Here is a 19839-nt window from a genome sequence, read left to right on the forward strand (position 1 = left end):
TGTCCAGTGCACGTCACAGATGTGGTTGAGGTTCGCACGCCTTGGACCAGAGATATACTCCCGTTACCTGGCAACGCTGCAATGGAGGGAAGGCGAGGACAGGGTGGGCGTCCTGGTGAACAAACTGAGGATTTACGAGGACACCGTCACAGCCCCGTTTCGCACCCATGTCTCATCCGTGGAAACAAGTCTTTTGGCTGAGCAAGTCCGGAGTTTGATTGAAGAAGGCCATCAGAAATTGAAAAAGGAACTTAAGGAAGAGATTTACCAGATCTCGCCAGAACCAACAAGAGTCTCTGCCATTAGGAGCCGGCGTCCCCCAACCAGGGAGAGAGGATACACCCCACGAGGTAATCTCTGGTTTTTCCTTCAGGAACATGGAGAAGACATGAGTAAGTGGCATGGAAAACCCACCTCCTCCTTAGCAGCCAGGGTACGTGAACTAAAGAGAGGGACAAATACCACAAGAAGCGCATCTAGAGTCAACATTGCTCCGGTCTCTCGCACACAGAACTCCAGACGATACCAGAATGATAGTATGACTGATCCTCTTGAAGGGACCTCAGGAACATACTCACCGGAAGGGAGCAACATGCACCAGAACCAGGAATAGAGGGGCCCTGCCTCTAGCCAGGTAGAGGAAAGGGATAATCGGGTCTTTTGGACTGTGTGGGTCCGATGGCCTGGCACAGCTGACCCACAAAAATACACGGCTTTGGTTGACACAGGCGCTCAATGTACTCTGATGCCATCAAGGTATGTGGGAGCAGAACCCATTTCCATTTGTGGGGTGACAGGAGGATCCCAGCAGCTGACTGTACTGGAAGCTGAAGTGAGTTTAACTGGGAATGAGTGGCAGAAACACCCCATCGTGACTGGCCCGGAGGCCCCGTGCATTCTCGGCATAGACTATCTCAGAAATGGATATTTCAAGGACCCAAAAGGACATCGTTGGGCTTTTGGGATAGCTGCTGTGGAGACAGAAGATATCAGACAACTGAGTACATTGCCTGGCCTCTCAGATGACCCGTCTGCCGTGGGACTGCTAAGAGTTGAAGAACAACAGGTACCAATCGCCACAGCAACAGTACACCGTCGGCAATACCGCACAGACAGAGACTCTGTGGTTCCCGTCCATGAGATGATTCGTAAACTGGAGAGCCAAGGGGTGGTCAGCAAGGCCCATTCACCCTTCAACAGCCCTATATGGCCAGTGCGTAAGTCCAACGGGGAATGGAGACTGACAGTGGATTACCGTGGCCTGAATGAAGTCACACCACCATTGAGCGCTGCTGTGCCGGACATGTTGGAACTTCAGTACGAGCTGGAGTCCAAAGCAGCGAAGTGGTACTCCACTATTGACATTGCCAATGCCTTCTTCTCCATTCCTTTGGCAGCAGAATGCAGGCCCCAGTTTGCTTTCACTTGGAGGGGTGTGCAATACACCTGGAACCGACTGCCCCAGGGGTGGAAGCACAGTCCCACCATTTGCCATGGACTGATCCAGACTGCACTGGAAAAGGGTGAGGCCCCAGAACATCTGCAATACATCGACGACATCATCGTGTGGGGAAACACAGCAAAGGAAGTATTTGAGAAAGGAGAGAAAATCATCCAGATTCTCCTGGAAGCTGGCTTTGCCATCAAAAGGAGCAAAGTCAAGGGACCTGCCCAAGAGATCCAGTTCCTGGGAGTAAAGTGGCAAGATGGACGACGTCAGATTCCCACCGAGGTTGTCAACAAGATCACTGCGATGTCTCCACCGACCAGCAAGAAGGAAACACAAGCTTTCCTAGGCGCCATAGGTTTTTGGAGAATGCACATTCCTGAGTACAGCCAGATTGTGAGCCCTCTCTACCTGGTTACCCGCAAGAAGAACGATTTCCACTGGGGCCCTGAACAGCAGCAAGCCTTCACCCAGATCAAACAGGAAATCGCTCATGCGGTAGCCCTTGGCCCAGTCAGGACAGGACCAGAGGTGAAGAACGTGCTCTACTCTGCAGCCGGGAGCCATGGTCTGTCCTGGAGCCTCTGGCAGAAGGTGCCTGGTGAGACTCGGGGCCGACCACTGGGATTCTGGAGCCGAAGCTACAGAGGATCTGAAGCTAACTACACTCCCACAGAGAAGGAAATCTTGGCCGCCTATGAAGGAGTCCAAGCTGCCTCAGAGGTAATCGGCACAGAGGCACAACTCCTCCTGGCACCCCGACTACCAGTGCTGGGGTGGATGTTCAAGGGAAAGGTTCCTGCCACGCATCATGCCACCGACACCACATGGAGCAAATGGATTGCTCTCATCACACAGCGTGCCCGTATTGGAAACCCGAATCGCCCTGGGATTCTGGAAATTATAACAAACTGGCCTGAAGGTGAGACTTTTGGATTATCTTCTGAAGAAGAGGAAGAGCAAGTGACTCGTGCTGAGGAAGCCCCACCATATAATGAGCTACCGGAGACTGAAAGACGTTATGCCCTCTTCACTGATGGTTCCTGCCGAATTGTAGGCACTAACAGGAAGTGGAAAGCTGCAGTATGGAGCCCCACACGGCAAGTTGCACAAGCTACCGAGGGACAAGGTGGATCGAGTCAGGTTGCAGAGCTTAAAGCCGTCCAGCTGGCTTTGGATATTGCTGAACGAGAGAAGTGGCCGAGGCTCTATCTCTACACCGACTCGTGGATGGTAGCTAATGCTCTGTGGGGATGGCTGGTTCGCTGGAGAAAAGCCAACTGGCAGCGCAGAGGGAAACCCATCTGGGCCGCTGAGATTTGGCAGGACATCGCCGCCCGAGTAGAGAAGCTGACCGTGAAGGTTCGACACGTGGATGCGCACGTACCCAAGAGTCGGGCTAATGAAGAACATCGCAACAACGAGCAGGTGGACCGAGCTGCCAAGGTGAAAGTATCACAGGTGGATCTGGACTGGCAGCACAAGGGAGAACTATTCCTAGCTCGTTGGGCCCATGATGCCTCTGGTCACCAGGGGAGAGATGCAACATACCAATGGGCCCGTGACCGAGGGGTGGACCTTACCATGGACAGCATCTCACAGGTCATCCACAGCTGTGAGACCTGTGCTGCAATCAAACAGGCCAAGCGGGTGAAGCCTCTGTGGTACGGCGGACGATGGTCAAAGTACAGGTATGGGGAAGCCTGGCAAGTTGATTACATCACCCTTCCCCAAACTCGCCAAGGCAAGCGCTACGTGTTGACCATGGTTGAAGCAACCACTGGATGGCTGGAGACCTACCCTGTGCCTCATGCTACAGCCCGGAACACCATCTTGGGCCTGGAAAAGCAAGTCCTGTGGAGACATGGCACCCCCGACAGGATCGAGTCAGACAACGGGACTCATTTTAAGAACAGCCTCATCAACACCTGGGCCAGAGAACACGGTATCGAATGGATATATCATATTCCTTATCATGCACCAGCTGCCGGAAAAGTTGAACGCTGCAATGGACTACTTAAAACCACCCTAAAGGCACTTGGTGGGGGAACCTTCAAAAATTGGGAAGCGAACTTAGCGAAGGCTACCTGGATGGTCAATACCCGAGGGTCCATCAATCGAGCTGGTCCTGCCGAGTCCGAACCCTTGCACACAGTGGATGGAGATAGAGTCCCTGTGGTACACCTGAGAGGTATTTTAGGAAAGACTGTTTGGATTAATCCTACCTCAGGCAAAGGCAAACCCATCCGTGGGATTGTCTTTGCTCAAGGACCTGGTTGCACTTGGTGGGTAATGCAAAAAGATGGGGAAACCCGTTGTGTACCACAGGGAGACCTAATCTTAGGTGAGAACGGTGTGTAGGGTTTCATTGTATATATATATATATATATGTATGTGTATTTAGAGTTTAAGAAGGTATTGATTTGGGATGATGTAGATGGTAATAGAATAAGGGGTGGATAATGTCCTGGGTTGAGGTGTATTCTATTACCATCCTCATGAGCTGTTGAAATCAGGTGGGGCAGTGTCTCCTTGCCTCCTCCCCCCAGACTATCTTTCTGTTAATGGCCCATCATTGTCCTGCTGCATGACTCAGAGATAACTCCCTCTGGACTATCTTCTGTTAACGAGCCTAATCAACACCTGGCCTCATGACTCATTACCCCATTGTGAGATGCTCCACCCAGAGGGAGGAACCAAGCATCCCATCATGGATATAACTGGGACTCTGAGCATCAAAGGGACTCCACTGGATTTCCAGAGGACAGGAGCTACACAGCCACCGCTGGATTTTCTGAGGAAGAGCAGACCCCTTCTACTACAGGATCACCACTTCAGAGGATTGCAGCCACCATTCCACCAGACTGCTACCACTACCCTGCCTAACAGGGACTCAGGTTGTATCTTGACTCTGTCAGTGTTTTCTTTTACTTTCTTTTCCTTTTCTTTAATTTCCATTAAATTGTTATTCTGACTTGGTGCCTCTCACTGGTTTGTTTTCAAACTAGCACAGTAGGACAGGACAGGTTTGACTCTGGGGGTGTCATGCACAAAGACCCCCAGGGCACTGACCAGTAGGATGATGAAGGTGGGACCTCTACCCCCCTGCAACAGCCCTGTCCCCATCCCTGGTTCCTGGCCCTGCTGGCACACACACCCTCCCCCTCCTCCTCCTGCTCTCACAGACCACCACCAGCCTCCCCAGCACCCACGAACCCCTCACGGCAGAGCAGCCCCAACCCCCAGCCTCTGCCCCCACCTTGGCAGAGGTTTGATCAGGGCAGCAGCAGCCGTGCACAATCCCCATGGATCAGCCTGGAGCTGCACTGTGAGTCCCTCCCTCCCACAATCACAGGTGAGACACTCCAGTCACACAAAGCCGAGGGGCTCCAAGCCAGGGGTGACCTTCCTGCCCATGGCACTGCAGTGCCAAGGCTCTCGAGCTCCCCATGAGATTATCTGCTGAGTTCACCACAAAGACAATACAAACTGCAAATGAACCAAGGCCCCTTTGCAAATATATCCCCTTGAAAATAACAGTTCTGGGGGAAAATCCCACTGCTGGCAGAAGAAACCAGCAAGGGGACATTCCTCTTCCCATTACCCCTGCCCACCCCACAGCAAGGGCACTTTGGCCCAAAAAATTATTGCTGCAGCTTACCTGCATCTTTTTTATCTTCTAGCAACGTGAATTTCTGTGAAAAGAAACAAAGAAAAAAAAAAGAAAAGAAATAATTTAAAAAATCATTTTGATTCTCACATTTGTGGAATGCTACCCCTTACATCTGTGCTTGGTCCCCGCTCCAGCCTCTCCTCTGTCCAGAGGTGACCTGAGACCAGCAGTGCTGGTCTGGAGCTGGGACCAGCAATGCTGCTCCAGCCACAGGACAAGCAGGGCCCTGGCAAAGGCTTCTCCCAGGGGCATCAGCCCCACTGGTTTGAAAACACCATCACCAGTCCCAAGGGCCCTGAGCACTGGGCAAACACAGTGTGCCCAGCACGCACCCTCCACCCCGGCTGCCAAGGGAAGCCACGAGAAATGGGATTCACAGCAGCAGAGCATTGGCAGCACTTGGGACACAGCAGCAATTTGCAGAGGTGGAGGAGCAGCAGAAGGTCCCCATTCCCGGTCCTGAGGTGAGCACAGAGCCCAGGATGCTCCCCAGTCTCTCTCTGGGTGCTGATGAGCCCCTCCAGCGCTGCAGCCCCACGAAGGGGCCAGGGGTGCCGGAAGGATCACTGCAGGAATGCGCCGCACTGCTGAGCCGGACTTTCCCACGGACCCCCGGGACCCCTCTTCCTGCCGGGGCAGCAGGGCTGAGGCTGACCCAGGGAAGACAGGCTTAACCATGTCCCCGCTGCTGTGCTTCCCACAGCACCGCCTGCTCGAGGGGTGCCACCACCAGGGCTGCAGTCATCACTGCCACCTCACAGCGTGCCCATGTCCACAGGGGAGGTCACCCGGCTCCTCTGGATCCTCTGGCATTGCCCAATCTGTTCCCACACCTTCCTTTTCCCACAGAATCTTCCACCAGCCACAGATGCACCTCATTTAATCTGGAAAGCTTTAATCCCACAGACAGAGCCCAGCACGTTTCTCCCTCTTCAAGAAATTCCTCAGCGAGGAAGGCGAGAATTCCTCGCCTGTTCGTGGTGAGCAGCTGAGCAACACTGGCATGGGGAGGAGAGCGAGGCCAGGCTGAAGCAGAAGACTCAGCTGCACAGCAGGCCACTGGTGTCCACTGAAGGCAACCAGGAGGGTGGTGCCCTGGCCAGCTGGGCCCCCAGACCCCATTTTGGGGCCAAAGAGATGAGCTGAAACCAGTGGTCTGCCAGGTGCTTCCAAGGAGGCTGAAACCCGCGGGCACCAGAGCCCCATGCTGGCCAGGCTGGAGCCATCCCAAGCTGCAGCTCTGCAATGCAATGGCAATGCAGGACCCAGTGTCCATCTCTGTGCCACCACCAGTACGATGGCGATGCCAACACGCAGCACGCAGGGGTGAGCAGGGTTAATGAGTACAGCTAAGCTCTCCAGAGACAGCGGGGACGAGACAGCAGGGACAAGACAGCCACTAATATTACCAATGAATTTCACAAATGTCATTTTTAGACTCAACTATTTTAAGCATTGCACTGAAAGCCCGGGGGACAGTGTGCATTCCACATCCATTTCACTGCAGCAGATCCACTCACCCAGCAAAGCCCGGTGTACAGCACTGCCTGTAAAGGGATTTTACCACTTTTCCCAATCTGAAACTCCCAAAATCCACACTAACCATACCTTCACAATCTCCCTAGCTCACCTCCCACCACACTGCATAGGCTGGGACACAATAAACCAACACTGATCAGGAGCAGGCAGAGAGAGTCACTCCTTATTAAGGTGACAGATGAAGAATTAAACCCTAATGAAAAACCTCAGATGCCACGCCATGAGAACTGCTGCTGCAGGAAATGAAAAACTGGGGGGCCCTTGGCCTTGGTGCTCCTTTGTCATCCTGCTCACAGCTGCCCTGACCCTCCAGGTCGGCTGTGGTCCCACAGCCACGCCAGGGGTGACCTGAGCCTCTGGGTTTGGAAGGGTGTCCCAGCCTTGCCACACCACACAAGCAGGCACGGCAGGACCCTTTTGGCATGTGCTGACCACCTCGGGGGGCTGAGGGTGCACACACACACACAGAGCCCAGCGCCGCGCTCACCGGGCACAGCAGCCTGCCCGCCCAGGGCTGCCCGTGCCGGGACACGGTGACCCAGTAAAGGGCAGCGGGCGAGCTTAGGGCACAGGGACCAGCGCACCCACACATGGCCCAGCCAAAATTAAAAGCTCTCACATGCCCGTCGGGCACGGGCACGACACCCCCAGAGCAGACGTCGACACCGTGAGCGAGCTGAGCCCCGCCGGGGACGCTTCCCCAGCGCCCCTTCCAGAGGCTTCTCCTGAAACCGGAGGGTGTCAGGGACGGACACCGTGGCACAGCGCTCCCTTACCTTGGCTCTTTTGAAGCAAGCCCAGAAGAAATCCAGCAATGGCATGATGTGCGGCGGGGGCCCGGCAGACCCCCCTAGAGCGCGGCGCTGCCCCCGGCCGCGGGGAGAGCCCCCCCCGGCACCCCCATGGCAGCGCTGCGGCAGCGGAGCCGGGCAGAGCCCGGTGCCGGCAGAGCCCGATGCCGGCAGAGCCCCGGTGCCGGCAGAGCCCCGGTGCCGGCAGAGCCCCGGTGCCGGCAGAGCCCGATGCCGGCAGAGCCCCGGTGCCGGCAGAGCCCCGGTGCCGGCAGAGCCCCGGTGCCGGCAGAGCCCCGGTGCCGGCAGAGCCCCGGTGCCGGCAGAGCGGCGGGCGGAGGGAGGAGCAGCAGGCAGCCGCGGAGGCGGGCCAGCATTCAAACCCTGCACCGCTACTCAGTTGGTTGGGAACGGGCTTGGACGCGATTGAAATTCCCTGAAGATTGCGAGTTTTAAACAGCTCCAGGCTTTCCTTCCTGCCTGGAACCCACCGAGCTGCTCCCATTCCCAGGCAGTGGGAAGGGGCGAGGGGCGGCCGACACTCCAGAGCAGGAGAAGGGGGAGTTTGGCTGTCAAAGGCACGCATAGGGCGTTAGAAACCCAAACCCTGGACGGTTCAGATTCTCACTCCGGTCCTGCACAAGCTGACTGGCAGCTCCCGGTGCTCTCCTCTGCGAGGCACAAGGTGTACCCAGCCACGATGCCATCCCTGGGTGCTCAGGTGCTGCTGGTCTCACCACGGACACAGGGGCACCCAGGCTCACCACAAGCACCCTCATCACAGAGCAGGGGCAACCAGGGCCAGCCTGCTGGTGGGACCCCAGCGGGGAGAACATCACAGGGGAATCCCCCCAGCCATCAAACATGGCTGAGCCCTTCACTCCAGCTGTTCACAGCTCCTTATCTGCCTTCTGCAAACGTCATTCGTTCACAAGCACCACAATAAAAGGTCACTTCACAAACATTTGTGCCAGCCCCCCACTCACAGCCCCCTGGGCCAGGATTCTTCTTGCAGGCACATAAGGACACCCCACAAATTGGTGATTTGTGTCAGCAGTTCGGAAGGAGCAAGGGCAAGCAGATCCACAGCGATGCCTGGGCTCAGCCCTGCTCCCACAGGATCTTCAGTGGCTGTCACCCACCCTGGACTGGCATCAGGCTCTCCAGTGGCATCACCCCTGCGCACCGCCCATCTCGGGCTGGTGTCAGCTCCACTCTGACAGGACCTGCTTGCGGGAACATGAGCCAGAGCACAATGGCTCTGTTTGGGATGTGACACGTCTGTACCCAACCCCCAGCAGCTGGTGCCTGTGGCAGCTGTGCCCAGTGCCACGTGTCAGGCAGGGCGGGCCTGGACAGGGTGCTGGGGCCCCAAAGCATAAGGATAAGGGGGATAAGGCAAGGACAAAAGCACAGAAGGCCATGGCGCAGTGGAGCTGAAGCAGATGCACCTGCCTGGAGAGGATGGCCTGAGGCACTGCCAACACTGCAGCATCCAGCAGACCTGACCAGCACCCAGAGCCCTGGACTGGCAGCACTGCCCTGGTTGCACCAGCACAGCTGTACCATGGCCCGGCACAGCCCCGCCATGGCCTCAGCAGCAGCTCACAGGCAGCATCAGTCCCGGCGCCGGCTCCAGCTGCCTCCTTCCATCTCCCCCTCGCTCATTTCTCAGCAGGCTTTGGCACCGCTCCCGGCCTTGGCACCAGCTGCAGCTCCTCACCCTGTCCCCTGCCAGTGCAGCAGGGCTGGGGACACCAAGGCACAGCACAAGCTTTGTACATCCCTTTTCTCCTCCTTTAAAAACCCAGGGCTGGGAAGACAGTCTCACCTCTATGGGCACACCAGGGTCACCTCTCTTAGCAAGGATTTTCCCTGAAGGATTTAAAGCCCAATGCTGCTGCTTGACAGCTGCCCACCCTCTGTAACTCACCCACTACTGCCTCAAGGGCTGCACTTCTTACCCCGAGGACTTGCAAATAGTCCCCTGCAGGGTTGATGGCATCTGGGGCACTGCCCACTGCCAGACATCCCCCATTCAGCTCACTGGGCACTGCCATCATAGGGCTGAGGCTGCCAGGGGATCAACACTGTGGCCAGGACACAGAAGGGCACTGCCAGCACAGGGTCCTGTGAAAGGCTCTGCCATTGTCATTCTGGGCAGTGCAAGGAGACTCTTCAATGCTTCTACAGGCTCTGGGACATCTGGGCCTGGGCTGGGGCTGAAGGCAGCTCTCACAGGAGGGACTGCCCCTTCAGAGGGGGTGGCACTGCCAGGTTTGGTGGCACTGGACTCCTCTTCCCATCAGGGGCTCACTCTTCAGCACCATGTGTTGCTCTGAAGCAGGACAGGCACCTGCCTGCTTCAGCTGGCACAGGCAGCACACTGGAAGGCAGAAAGACATCCGACCAACCATCCATCTGTGAGTCCGTCTGTCCATCCGTCCATCTGGCCATCCATACACCAGGCCCTCAGGACAGGCTGGGGGAGGTGGCTCTGTCCTGCCACAAACCAGGCAAGCCCTTGCAGATAGGGGAGCAGCCCTGCTGCTTCAGCCATAACCCTGCCAGGACCCAGAGAATTGCCCCTGCTCGCTCCAGTGGCATCGGGTCCTTCTCCCACTTTCTCCAAAAGCCAAAAGAGCCAAGCTAGCACAAATAGAAGCAGGATGTCTCCTTCCCAGGCCTGGGAGACAAACCACAGCGGTTTCTGCATACTTGTGTAGCTTCTTCCTACCCGGTCATCCCAAAAGCATTCCAGTAATGCTACATCTTGGATCCTTCCTCAGCATGCCAGGACACTATCCTCGGCAGGAATAGCTCCTGGGGACTGGATCCGTGGGGAAGTGGCAGGAGCCATGCACGCCGAATGGGTATTTCTGCTGAGTGGCACAGGGACACAGACCTCACTGCTGCATTTGGCTCTTCCCAAAAATCCTAATGTACCCATTCCACAGACAAGCTACAGGAAAAGCAAAAGCAATTCCATTCATTCTATATATAAATACGTGTGTGTGTGTGTGTATCACTATCCTCCTCAGATCCATGTGAAAACCCATTTTAAACTTGAGTTAATTTTAAGAGGCTGATTCTAAGGAAAACTTCACCCTGTATACATTTGCTAAGAGCTTGCCACTGCTGCCCACAGTGCCAGGAGCTGAGATGGACACCAGGATGTCACCAACCAGCCCCAGCACTGCCACACACATCCCACGTTCTCCGAAAGTTATGAGACAGGGCCGGTATTTTGGGGGACAGGTACAGCCTCTTCTCACAACAGATCATTCCTTGGAGGATCCCATGTCCCCACGGCCGGAGCTATTTCTGTGCACTGATGAGCTATTGCTGTCGCGGCTGTTGCACAGGATCAGTGACAGCTCAGGCTGGTGGCGGCCAGGCTGTGTCCCCGCAGCCGCAGCAGCCCCCTCTGGCAGCGCTCCCGGCCTGGAGCCGCGGGGTGCGCGCAGGGGTGTGAGCGGGGGGCTCCCCTCGGCCAGCCGAGCCCCGAGCCGGCGGCACACGGGGATTTTCCACTTGCTGCTGTGCACAGGCATTTCCCGGCGCTGGGAAGGGCGCAGCTCCTGCCGAGCTGGCGTTTCCCCATTAGCATAGCGGGAACAGGGACCCTTTTCTTCTCCCGACGCCGGACACGGGGCGGGTGCTGGCGGTGCTGGGGCTGTGACACCGCGAGGGCGGTGAGAGAGGGACGGGCGGGGAGAACACGCAGAACCTGCAGTCCCCGGGAGCAGCAGTGGGGACGTAGAGACGGCAAGGACAGGGCTGAACCCCCCCCCCCGTGTGCCCCCGAGCGAGGGGCTGCGAGGCTGTGCCCAGGAAGGGCCAGCACACAGAATCCATGGAACCCCACAGCTCCCCAGGGCTGGGGCTCCACTGCGGGGCCACCCCAGCTCAGACCTAGGTGCTCAGCTCCAGCCCAAGAGGCCAAATATCTCTGCTGCCACCAAAGAAGCACCACCACGGCCAGACCACAAGAAACCAGCTGAGAGATGTGAATGTCCAAGGGCAGCAGAAGACATTCCCCAGCTCCCCGCAGCCCCACAGCTGCCCCATGCCACCAGTGAGCCCCCTGCCCACTTGCCACCACTGCTTCTCTATTAAAAAGCTCCTCATTTAAAATAATCCCGACGTGCTCCAGTCTCCAATGGCTCACAGGTGGGATGTGCTGGGCATGGAGGCTGCCTGCGAGGGTGGAGGACACATGGGGCTGTCGGGATGCCACGCAAGCCACAGGCTGCACCAGAGCCCCAGCACTGAAGGAAAGCTTCTCTCTGGGATGGACAATCAGGCAATTACTTAATCCCCATGTGCAGCTCCTGTGGCAGAAGGAAGTGCTCAGGTGAGCAGAGCAGTACCCCAGAGAGGCTTCTGGGGCCAAAGGGATCAATCCCCCCATCCCACAGGCCAGTCCCATGGCATACCCTCAGCACGCGAGGCAGCACAATGGGATGTCCCCACTCCCAGCACTGGTGGCCCTTGTGTCTTGCTGAAGCTTCACCCTCCAACACCAGTGACACTTTTGTTTAGCCCAGATGTGCACTGGACTCCCAGAGACAACCCAAGGGCTCATGGTCTCAGCCAGGGCTGAGGTAAGCCCCCTGCACTCCCTGTCCCCAGAAGGGTTCCTGGCACAGACGGGTTTGTGCATTTCCCCACACAGGATGCCCCAGTTTGCAAACACCAGTGAGAGAATTCACAAACACCGACTGATTTAGCACACACACAAAAGCCAAACAAACTTTGCAGCTGACTAATCCTCACAGACTGGCAAAACCTCCCAATTTCACTGAAAAAAACCAGCCCATGATAGTTTTGGTGAATTTCCGCTGCACCAGCGGGGGGGTGCTCCTGCCCCCATTCCCGGAGCCAGAAAGGTTGGGGAGTTCAACAGGGACCTGGGGCTGTGCTCAGCATGGGACTATTTAAATGCACTTAAAAGAGCATAACTGATATGGTGACATCTTTGAGATCCTATAGACAATGTACGCAAATTACAAATAGACCCAAGTGATACAGAAGGAAACGGGTTTTTTGAGAGCCATATTCCCACTCAATTTTAAATCCATTTGTATTCAAGCACCCAAGAGTTACTGTCTGGGGGCATCTACAGAGACTCCCATGCAGGACAGAACTCTAGGAAAAACCTGCTGCTACTGCACTCTAGTTCTTTTCCAGATGCCTTTGTGAGAACAACAAATATAAATCAGGCTGCATTTTTAAGTACAAAAGAGGACATAAGCAGAATGCTCACCAGGCAGTTTTTCCTTCCCCTGGGAATAGCACTGAGCTGCTGGAGCCTGGCTGGGACATTAATCCTGGGACATTAATCCCCTGCCCCCAAGGCAGGCACCAGAGCAGCCCAAGGAATTGCAGCAGCTTATTATTAGCTGGAGCAGGGAGGCTCCCTTGGTGAAACACCCGGGGCTGGCACGGGGCTGGCAGCACATGTGTGTACTCACACTCTCACACTCACACATCCCCCTGGTACCTGCCACTGACAGCACACTCAGCAGCTAAAAAACAACCACAGGCAACAGGGGCACCTCCTCCTCTGGCACAACGAAATGCCGTGTAATAAACTGCATCTGAGCTCCTTGGGTATTTTTGCACATAGTTCTGGTGACAGCTGCTGTCTAGGGAGGATCCCAGCTCTAATTCTGGACAAGGGTTGGGATTAACTCCCAGGACAGAGGAATCTTGTCAGGTGCAGTGCTGGCTCCCTGCGAGGGCAGGTGTCTGCAAGCTGAATCCCTGGCATGAATCCACACCAGACTCCTCTCACTCATGGAGGGTTGGGCCATTCACGTACCAAGTTTCCCACACCCAAATCCAGAGGCAAACCCTGTCCAGTGCAGCTTCTCAGCAGAACTGGGGACATGGCATCAGGACTGGGACACAGGATGGGGGACTCGACAGCTCCTGGGTGCCAACAATCAAACCCCCTGATAGCTCTAAGCATGCAGCCCTGAGCAGGTGGGAGCATGGAGGTGGCAGGAGCAAAGGGTTTCTGCAAGCCCACCAGTGCCCAGTTTGTCACACTCCAGCACTCTGGGGTCTCCAGAGGATTGCCACCGTGACCCACTGCCTGGCTCCACCACGGTGAAGAGACCAGTGGCCACGAGACCCTCCCCAGTTGCCCTCAGGGCCTGGGGTTGCTGTCAAACCCCACCAGAGCCAGGCTGGTTTTGTGGGCACCCTGAGAGCAGAGCACTACAAGCTGAGGGGGCTCAGGGCACGGGCAGGCAGCAGCAGTGGGGCTGCCAGGGACACGGTGCTCTCCCCTGTCAGGAGCAGCAGAGCAGGACTTACAGCAAACCAGCGCTGGGCACATCTTCCCTTGGCACCTGTTCAGTCAAAACCACTGCCCAAAGATGTCCTTTCCTTCAGGCATGGACAAGGAGAGACGTTCCATGCTCAGGGACACCAAGTGTCCATCCCGTGCCCATCCCGTGCCCCTGGACACCGCACCCCAGGGTATTTCCAGGCTGGACGGGAGCCACGCGCCACTGCCAGCCTTCTTTGGGGACGCCAGGAAAGGCTCTGAGGCAGCTTCAGAAAACCCTTTATGCCAGCCCTCACACACACAAAGCCTCATTATGTGACAGCGAATTCTTTTCGCCCCCCCGCGGCCGCGGGGGCTGCCAGGCTTGTCCTGGAGAGGGATCCTGCTCCCAGCACTGTGCCACAGGGCTGAGCTGCAGCCACGTGCTTCTCCACTCCAAAGGGAATCAAGAGGTAGAAGAGGTTTTCTGGGGACAGATCCTGGCTGTAGGCACGGTGCAGACTGGGCTGTCCCCACACCCTGTGCTGGGCTGTCTCGGGCTTCTGTTCCTGCTGCTGGGAGGAATTCCAAAGCCCTGAGAAAGAAGAGGCAGCAGCTCCAGCCCAGACCTCAGCCCCGTGGGTTTTGCTAAGGGAGGCGTGAGTTATGGGGAGAGGAAGGTTTTAAATCAGTGCCCAGGATAAATAATTGCATGTTCTGTTTATGATCCTGAGACAGTGACACAAAACACCAGAAAAAGGCTTGAAAAGAACCAGAAAGCACAGTCCCAGTGAAATCCAGCAGTTCTTGCTGAGCTCTGAAATTCACCCTCTGCCTTTCTCCCGTAGATATCAATGACCTTATCAGGCTCCTGCCTTGCAGCAGCTGTGGGAAGCATGAGAACAGAGGTAGGGATGGGGAAGCACCAGGAGAACAGCCATGGGTACAGGGCTGCTACAATGGCCCCACAGCTCCTCTGCTCCAGGGGCTCTGGAGCCTGGAGCTCTCTGCAACCAAAATAACCAGGACCAGGGTCTCAAGGACCACTATGTTCACATGAGTTTCTTGTAAGCACAGGGACTCAAAGGGGGGACAGAGATGTCATTGGGACCTGACAGACAAACAGGTTGCACAAGGCGTGCAGACACTGCAGTGAGGGAGCCCAGCCAGGAGTATGCAGGTCCACAGGCACAGGAGGAGGTGAGAGAAAAGCCCACAATGCCCAGACCAAACAGAGGAAAACAGCCAGTGCCAATTCCCCTGGCCAGGGTGACTTGTCCTTCCTGCAGGGCCTTGGGGGATACATTCTGCCCTCAGCTCCAACACACTCCCTGCTCTGCCTGTCCAGGATGAATAGAACTCCAGTTCCTATTTGGGTAGAAACCCATCAGGGTAGAAAGATCAACTGCTAAAGGACACAAAGGCAACCTAACACACTGGATTTGAACTGCATATCACCAGCCTGAGGCAGGAGTTTAGAGTAAAAGAGAAGAAAAAGCATCCGTGTCTGCCAGAGCATCCCAACCTCAGGACCACCTGGGCACCTCGAGGGAGCGGGAAATGGGGCACAGGGAACAGGCACCCACAGACACCATGTGAAACACCTACCAGCTGTCCAGGACATGTCTTCACTTCCCCAGGAGACACAGAGAAGGCATTAACCTCATCTTCCTCCCAGTCCAGGGCACTGTGGGCTCTCCCCAGGTCTGCCCCAAGCAGCCCCACCAGATCTGTTTCATTGTGCCTGACCACATGCCCTGGCTTTGTCTGGGAATGTTCACCAAAGGCCAGCACTTCACTGCTGCTGAAAAATTTATTGTGGCCTGTAGCATCCCCACTGTGCCCTGGAGATCCCTGTGGGAGGCTGATAAATCTTGAGCGGTGCCTCCTGGTTCTCCTGGGAAAAGATCCCCACAGGGACAGCAAGGATTTGTCATGGATCAGCTCATAACCAGGCTCATCCTCAGGATTGTACTCGCTGCTCTTTGGACAGAGGAAGCCAGGGACACCATCTTCAGCTGACAAGGAAGAGCACGGGGTCAGCAGCTCATCCTGCTGGCCTGGAGATGCTGGTGGCTTTGCTCGGTGCTCAGTGCTCCTTGGCTCCATTGCCCGTGGATGGAACCCTCGCTGCCACTGGCAAAGCTGGCAATGCAAAATCATAACTCATTAGCAAGAACCACACAGGAGACTACATTTATTTTGCTTTTCCCCATCTTCCCTTCTATTCCATTTGATTAGAGAGGGGTGTTGTGGTCCTTACTCTGGGAACGTCCACGCTCTCCTCAGCAGAGCATGCAAACCCACGGTTACAGCTCGACCAGCTGGGTTTGTATTCTTCATTTCTCTCTTAAAATGCCAAACTCCCTCTATACTTTCAGGGGAGGTTGTGCTTCACATGGTGCCCTTTTCACTGCTGGCAGTGCAGCACTGGGGGAGAGGGGGGCTTGGAGGGGGCTCATTGGGATGGATTTCAGGTGCTGTCTGTGGTGTGCTTCAGGCTCCTGGGAGGAGCTGGGGCTGAGCCTACTACACAGGCAGGGGAAGTTTGGCTGAGGCCGGGAATCACTCCATCTCCTCCCTCCCAGGCACAGCAGGGAAGAACAGAGTTCCCAGGTGGCAGGACCCTGCCTGCCCACGTGCCTCCCCAAGGCTCTGACGATGCTCCCTTGTCTCCATCAGCAGCACAAACAGCAGCTCCTCAGACATAGAGAGCTCAGAGTGCAGATGTGCCAAAGTACCAGGCATGGGGAAGCCATGGCACCCCAGAAAACCTGCCCTGTTCCCTTCCCTGAAACGTGGGCAGAGGGGACAAAGTTCATGGAAGGTAACTGGGGCAGAAACACCAAACCTGTCCTTCCTGCATCAGGAAGTGCACTTATGCAACGAATCCAACAAGGATTCAGAATTAATAGAGCAAACCTTCACTCCTGTCTCTCAGAGACCCTGAACCCCCCAGCGCAGGCATTGCCCCTGACAAGGTGACAGCAGAGCAATGCAGTGACCCTTGTGTCTGTCCCAGCAGCTGCCCCCTGCACTGGGCTGTCACACCTGCCCTGGGTGATTCTCTCCCCATCTCTGCTGAGGAACCTCCGTGCTGGGCACAGCGTGTCCCGTCCCACCCGTCACTGCCCTTCTATTGAGTACCTGCAATGTGGAGATTCAGCAGCCTCGGGCCTGACTTCCAGCTCCTGCAGCCATGTCACCTAGTTTCCCTGCCAGGAAAGCCAAAGGTCGGCAATCAGGTTCACAGTCCCAGCTGTCAACAGCTGCACTGTATGAGTTACTTCCTGATTTTACTGGGAAAGTCCTTCCTTCCACTGTCACCTGCCCATTCCTTTGCCCTGGGGTACAATTCAGCATGCAGAATATTTGCCTTAAAAGATTTGGGGGACAAAAAGACTGGGGGACAAAAATGCTAAATTCGAGCTTTATCCAAACAAAGTGTAACTACAAAGCCCAGAGCTGCACTTGGGAACACCTCTTTTGAGCGGAACAGTTACATTTCCAGGACTGGTAAATTGTCTTTAAAAAAAATAAATAAATAAAAATGGCCCTTTTTGAATGAAAGTGTCTTCTTGCCCATCACTGAGCAGGCAGAAACCCCGCAGCAGGGGCAGGTGAGGCACCACAGCCTGAGCTGGTGGCTGGTGGTGGCGGCTGAGGCTGGCAGCTCACAACTCACCTCCCAGGGCTGCCTGCGAGCGCGGTCCTGTCTGCAGGACAGAGGACACTGACTGTGCTCCCCAGAGCTCCGGGGGCGCTGGAAACCACGGGGAGGTGAAAACTAACCTGCAAAAGGCTGCTAGGGACGGCGCGGTCCTGCCGCCCTCTGGTGACCACCGGGCCATGGTGACCTTCCCCAGCCCCGCGGCCCATGCCTGGCACAGGGGCAGCGTGTCCCTGCTGCCACCAGCTCCAGGCCAAGGCTTCCTAGCCAGGGTCGTGTCATGGATGTCCTCATTGTCAGCCCACAGTACAGCGCAAGAGTGCGGACAAACTCCTGGCCACCGCCTCAAATCCTGGCGTGGCTCAGGGATGGGTTTCATTGCCATTGATTTATTAGCCAGGCAGAAATGGGGCTTAATATCCATTCACCCATCAGGCCCCTTCCTACCGGATTTCTGCTCCCCCATCACCCCTGCCTCGTTCAGCTTCTGGTGATCACTGGCCAGCACAGCTGAGGCACACACGGGTCCCTTGGGTGGCTCCTGAGACCTCCTGGCCCTGAAGCCACTGAAACCCTGATTTTGGGGTACACCAGCACCACTGCTCCTTCCCCAAGCTGTCTGTGAGCACCAGCAGGATCTGAGCCTGGGCAGGGCGATGTCCCGGCTCAGCCTCGGGGGCTCTGGCACGTGTGGCCCACATCTCCTGCTCTCCCTGTCTGGCCAGGCGGACACAAGGGTAGGGACTGGGGAGCTTCCCCCCTCCTGCCCCAGCCAGGCCTGGGGAGCTCCTGGTACTGCAGGTGCCACAGGTACAGAGAGCACAGAGCTTCCATCCACATGTCACATTGCCCACGTGACCTTCAGCCTGTTTGAATTTTTTGAGTTAAAACAAATAAACTCTTTTCCTTTTTATTGGTATTAAATAGATCAAAATTAAACATATACAACAACTTCTGCTGATAAACAGTATTAAAAAAAACCTAGTAGGAAAGCCTGGTTTGTGCACTGGAAACTCAGCCATTTCTCTGCAGAGCAGTTCAAACACTCCATTATAGGCAACACAGCTGTTTCTCCTTGTCACCCTTCCACGGCAGCTTTAAAAAAGAAGGAAAAGCCTTTCCCCCATGGAAAGCAGAACAGTTCTTACCACAGACATTTGCAGCACAAATTAAACCTCTCTGTTGTGGTGACGGGGATCACTCCCCTGCAGGGCCCTTGGGAGGGATGCACTGCACCCCCAGCTGGACAGGATGAGGGACATTCAGGGAGCACTCGGCACTCTCAGATGACACCAACAGTCTAAAGGACTATCAATTAGCTGCACTAATTCTAGGCATCTGCAAATATCAAACAAGCTCGAAGCATTTCATTTCCCTGAACCAAAATGGTTTGGTTGTGTTTAATGTGCCCATGTCCCATTGGCTTTAGGACCGTCCGCTCGCCGAGGGACAACAGCAGGGGCTCTGCAGGACCTCAGGGATGGCTGAAGAACAAACCCTAGTTTGGGCTTTTGGACTTTCTGAAGTCATGTAAAAAATTTCAAAATATTACTGGATCAATTAAATGCTACTCCAATTATCCTTCAGACAGAACAGCATCTTAAATCACAAGACTCAGAGAGAATCCAAGGATTTCTTTGAATGTGTGGTTAAATTCTTGTAGGACAGAAAGATTTGGCTCAAGGAATCCCACCGTAGCCATCAACAGCTTTACCATCCACTTCCCTTGAATACTTCTTCTCAGCTTCAAAAAGCTGTACTAACATTTAAATGAATGAAAAACTGCACACTTAAAAGAAAAACCATATTCCATACCAGCAATAATTTAATGGAAGCTTAAAAATTCCCCCTTCCATGGTTCCCATGTCTACAAACCACCACAGCTCCCCTCCAGCCCCTTGGTGCCACAGCCAGGCCCTGCCACACACAGCAGCTCGTTATCCACAAATGCAAAAATGCACTTTTAATCTGAAATTCAGCAATTTCCATCCCAACTCCCACCCACCGCCAGCGTTTACAGCACAGACTGCTCTTGCACATAGAACTAGAAATTAGGCACATTCACACCTCAGCAGAACCCAGAGACCTCAGTTTCAGTCTATGCACAAATGTAGGAAAAAGGACATTTTACAGCAGCTTTTTCACCCCAGATATTTCATGGATTGCTGATTCAGGACAACAGACAACAGGAATCATTTCTGTACAGTTTCCAAAAGCAAGTCCCAGCTCCCAATGTCTGTGCCAAAATACACCTGACTCTTGCACACCTGTTCCCAGGAGACGTACACGATGCACCTGCAGTAACCGGAAGAGCTCCCTCCCTTTTATTAAAGGATTAAGCAAAACTAAACCCCACAAGACAACCCTCAGGACAGTGTTTGACATCTCATGGGAAGTAGAAGGGAACAAACTGCACATTTGCACACATTTCTTTGCTGG

At 55.2% G+C, this 19839-nt stretch overlaps 1 protein-coding gene across 1 annotated transcript in view; it reads right to left on the reverse strand.

Annotated features, from left to right (window-relative positions):
• STARD8 (StAR related lipid transfer domain containing 8) overlaps nt 1-7502 on the reverse strand; it is a 48932-nt gene extending 41430 nt beyond the window's left edge. Inside the window, exons 1-2 of the mRNA XM_069015111.1 lie at nt 7436-7502; nt 5109-5142 (exon numbers count right to left, since the gene is read on the reverse strand). Coding sequence (XP_068871212.1) covers nt 5109-5142; nt 7436-7480 — 79 coding nt within the window. The 5' untranslated portion in view covers nt 7481-7502. The remainder of the gene's footprint in view (nt 1-5108; nt 5143-7435) is intronic.
• Nucleotides 7503-19839: the final 12337 nt, after the last annotated feature.

The sequence above is a fragment of the Aphelocoma coerulescens genome, chromosome 4A, assembly GCF_041296385.1.
Source record: "Aphelocoma coerulescens isolate FSJ_1873_10779 chromosome 4A, UR_Acoe_1.0, whole genome shotgun sequence".
NCBI classification, from domain to species: Eukaryota; Metazoa; Chordata; class Aves; order Passeriformes; family Corvidae; genus Aphelocoma; species Aphelocoma coerulescens.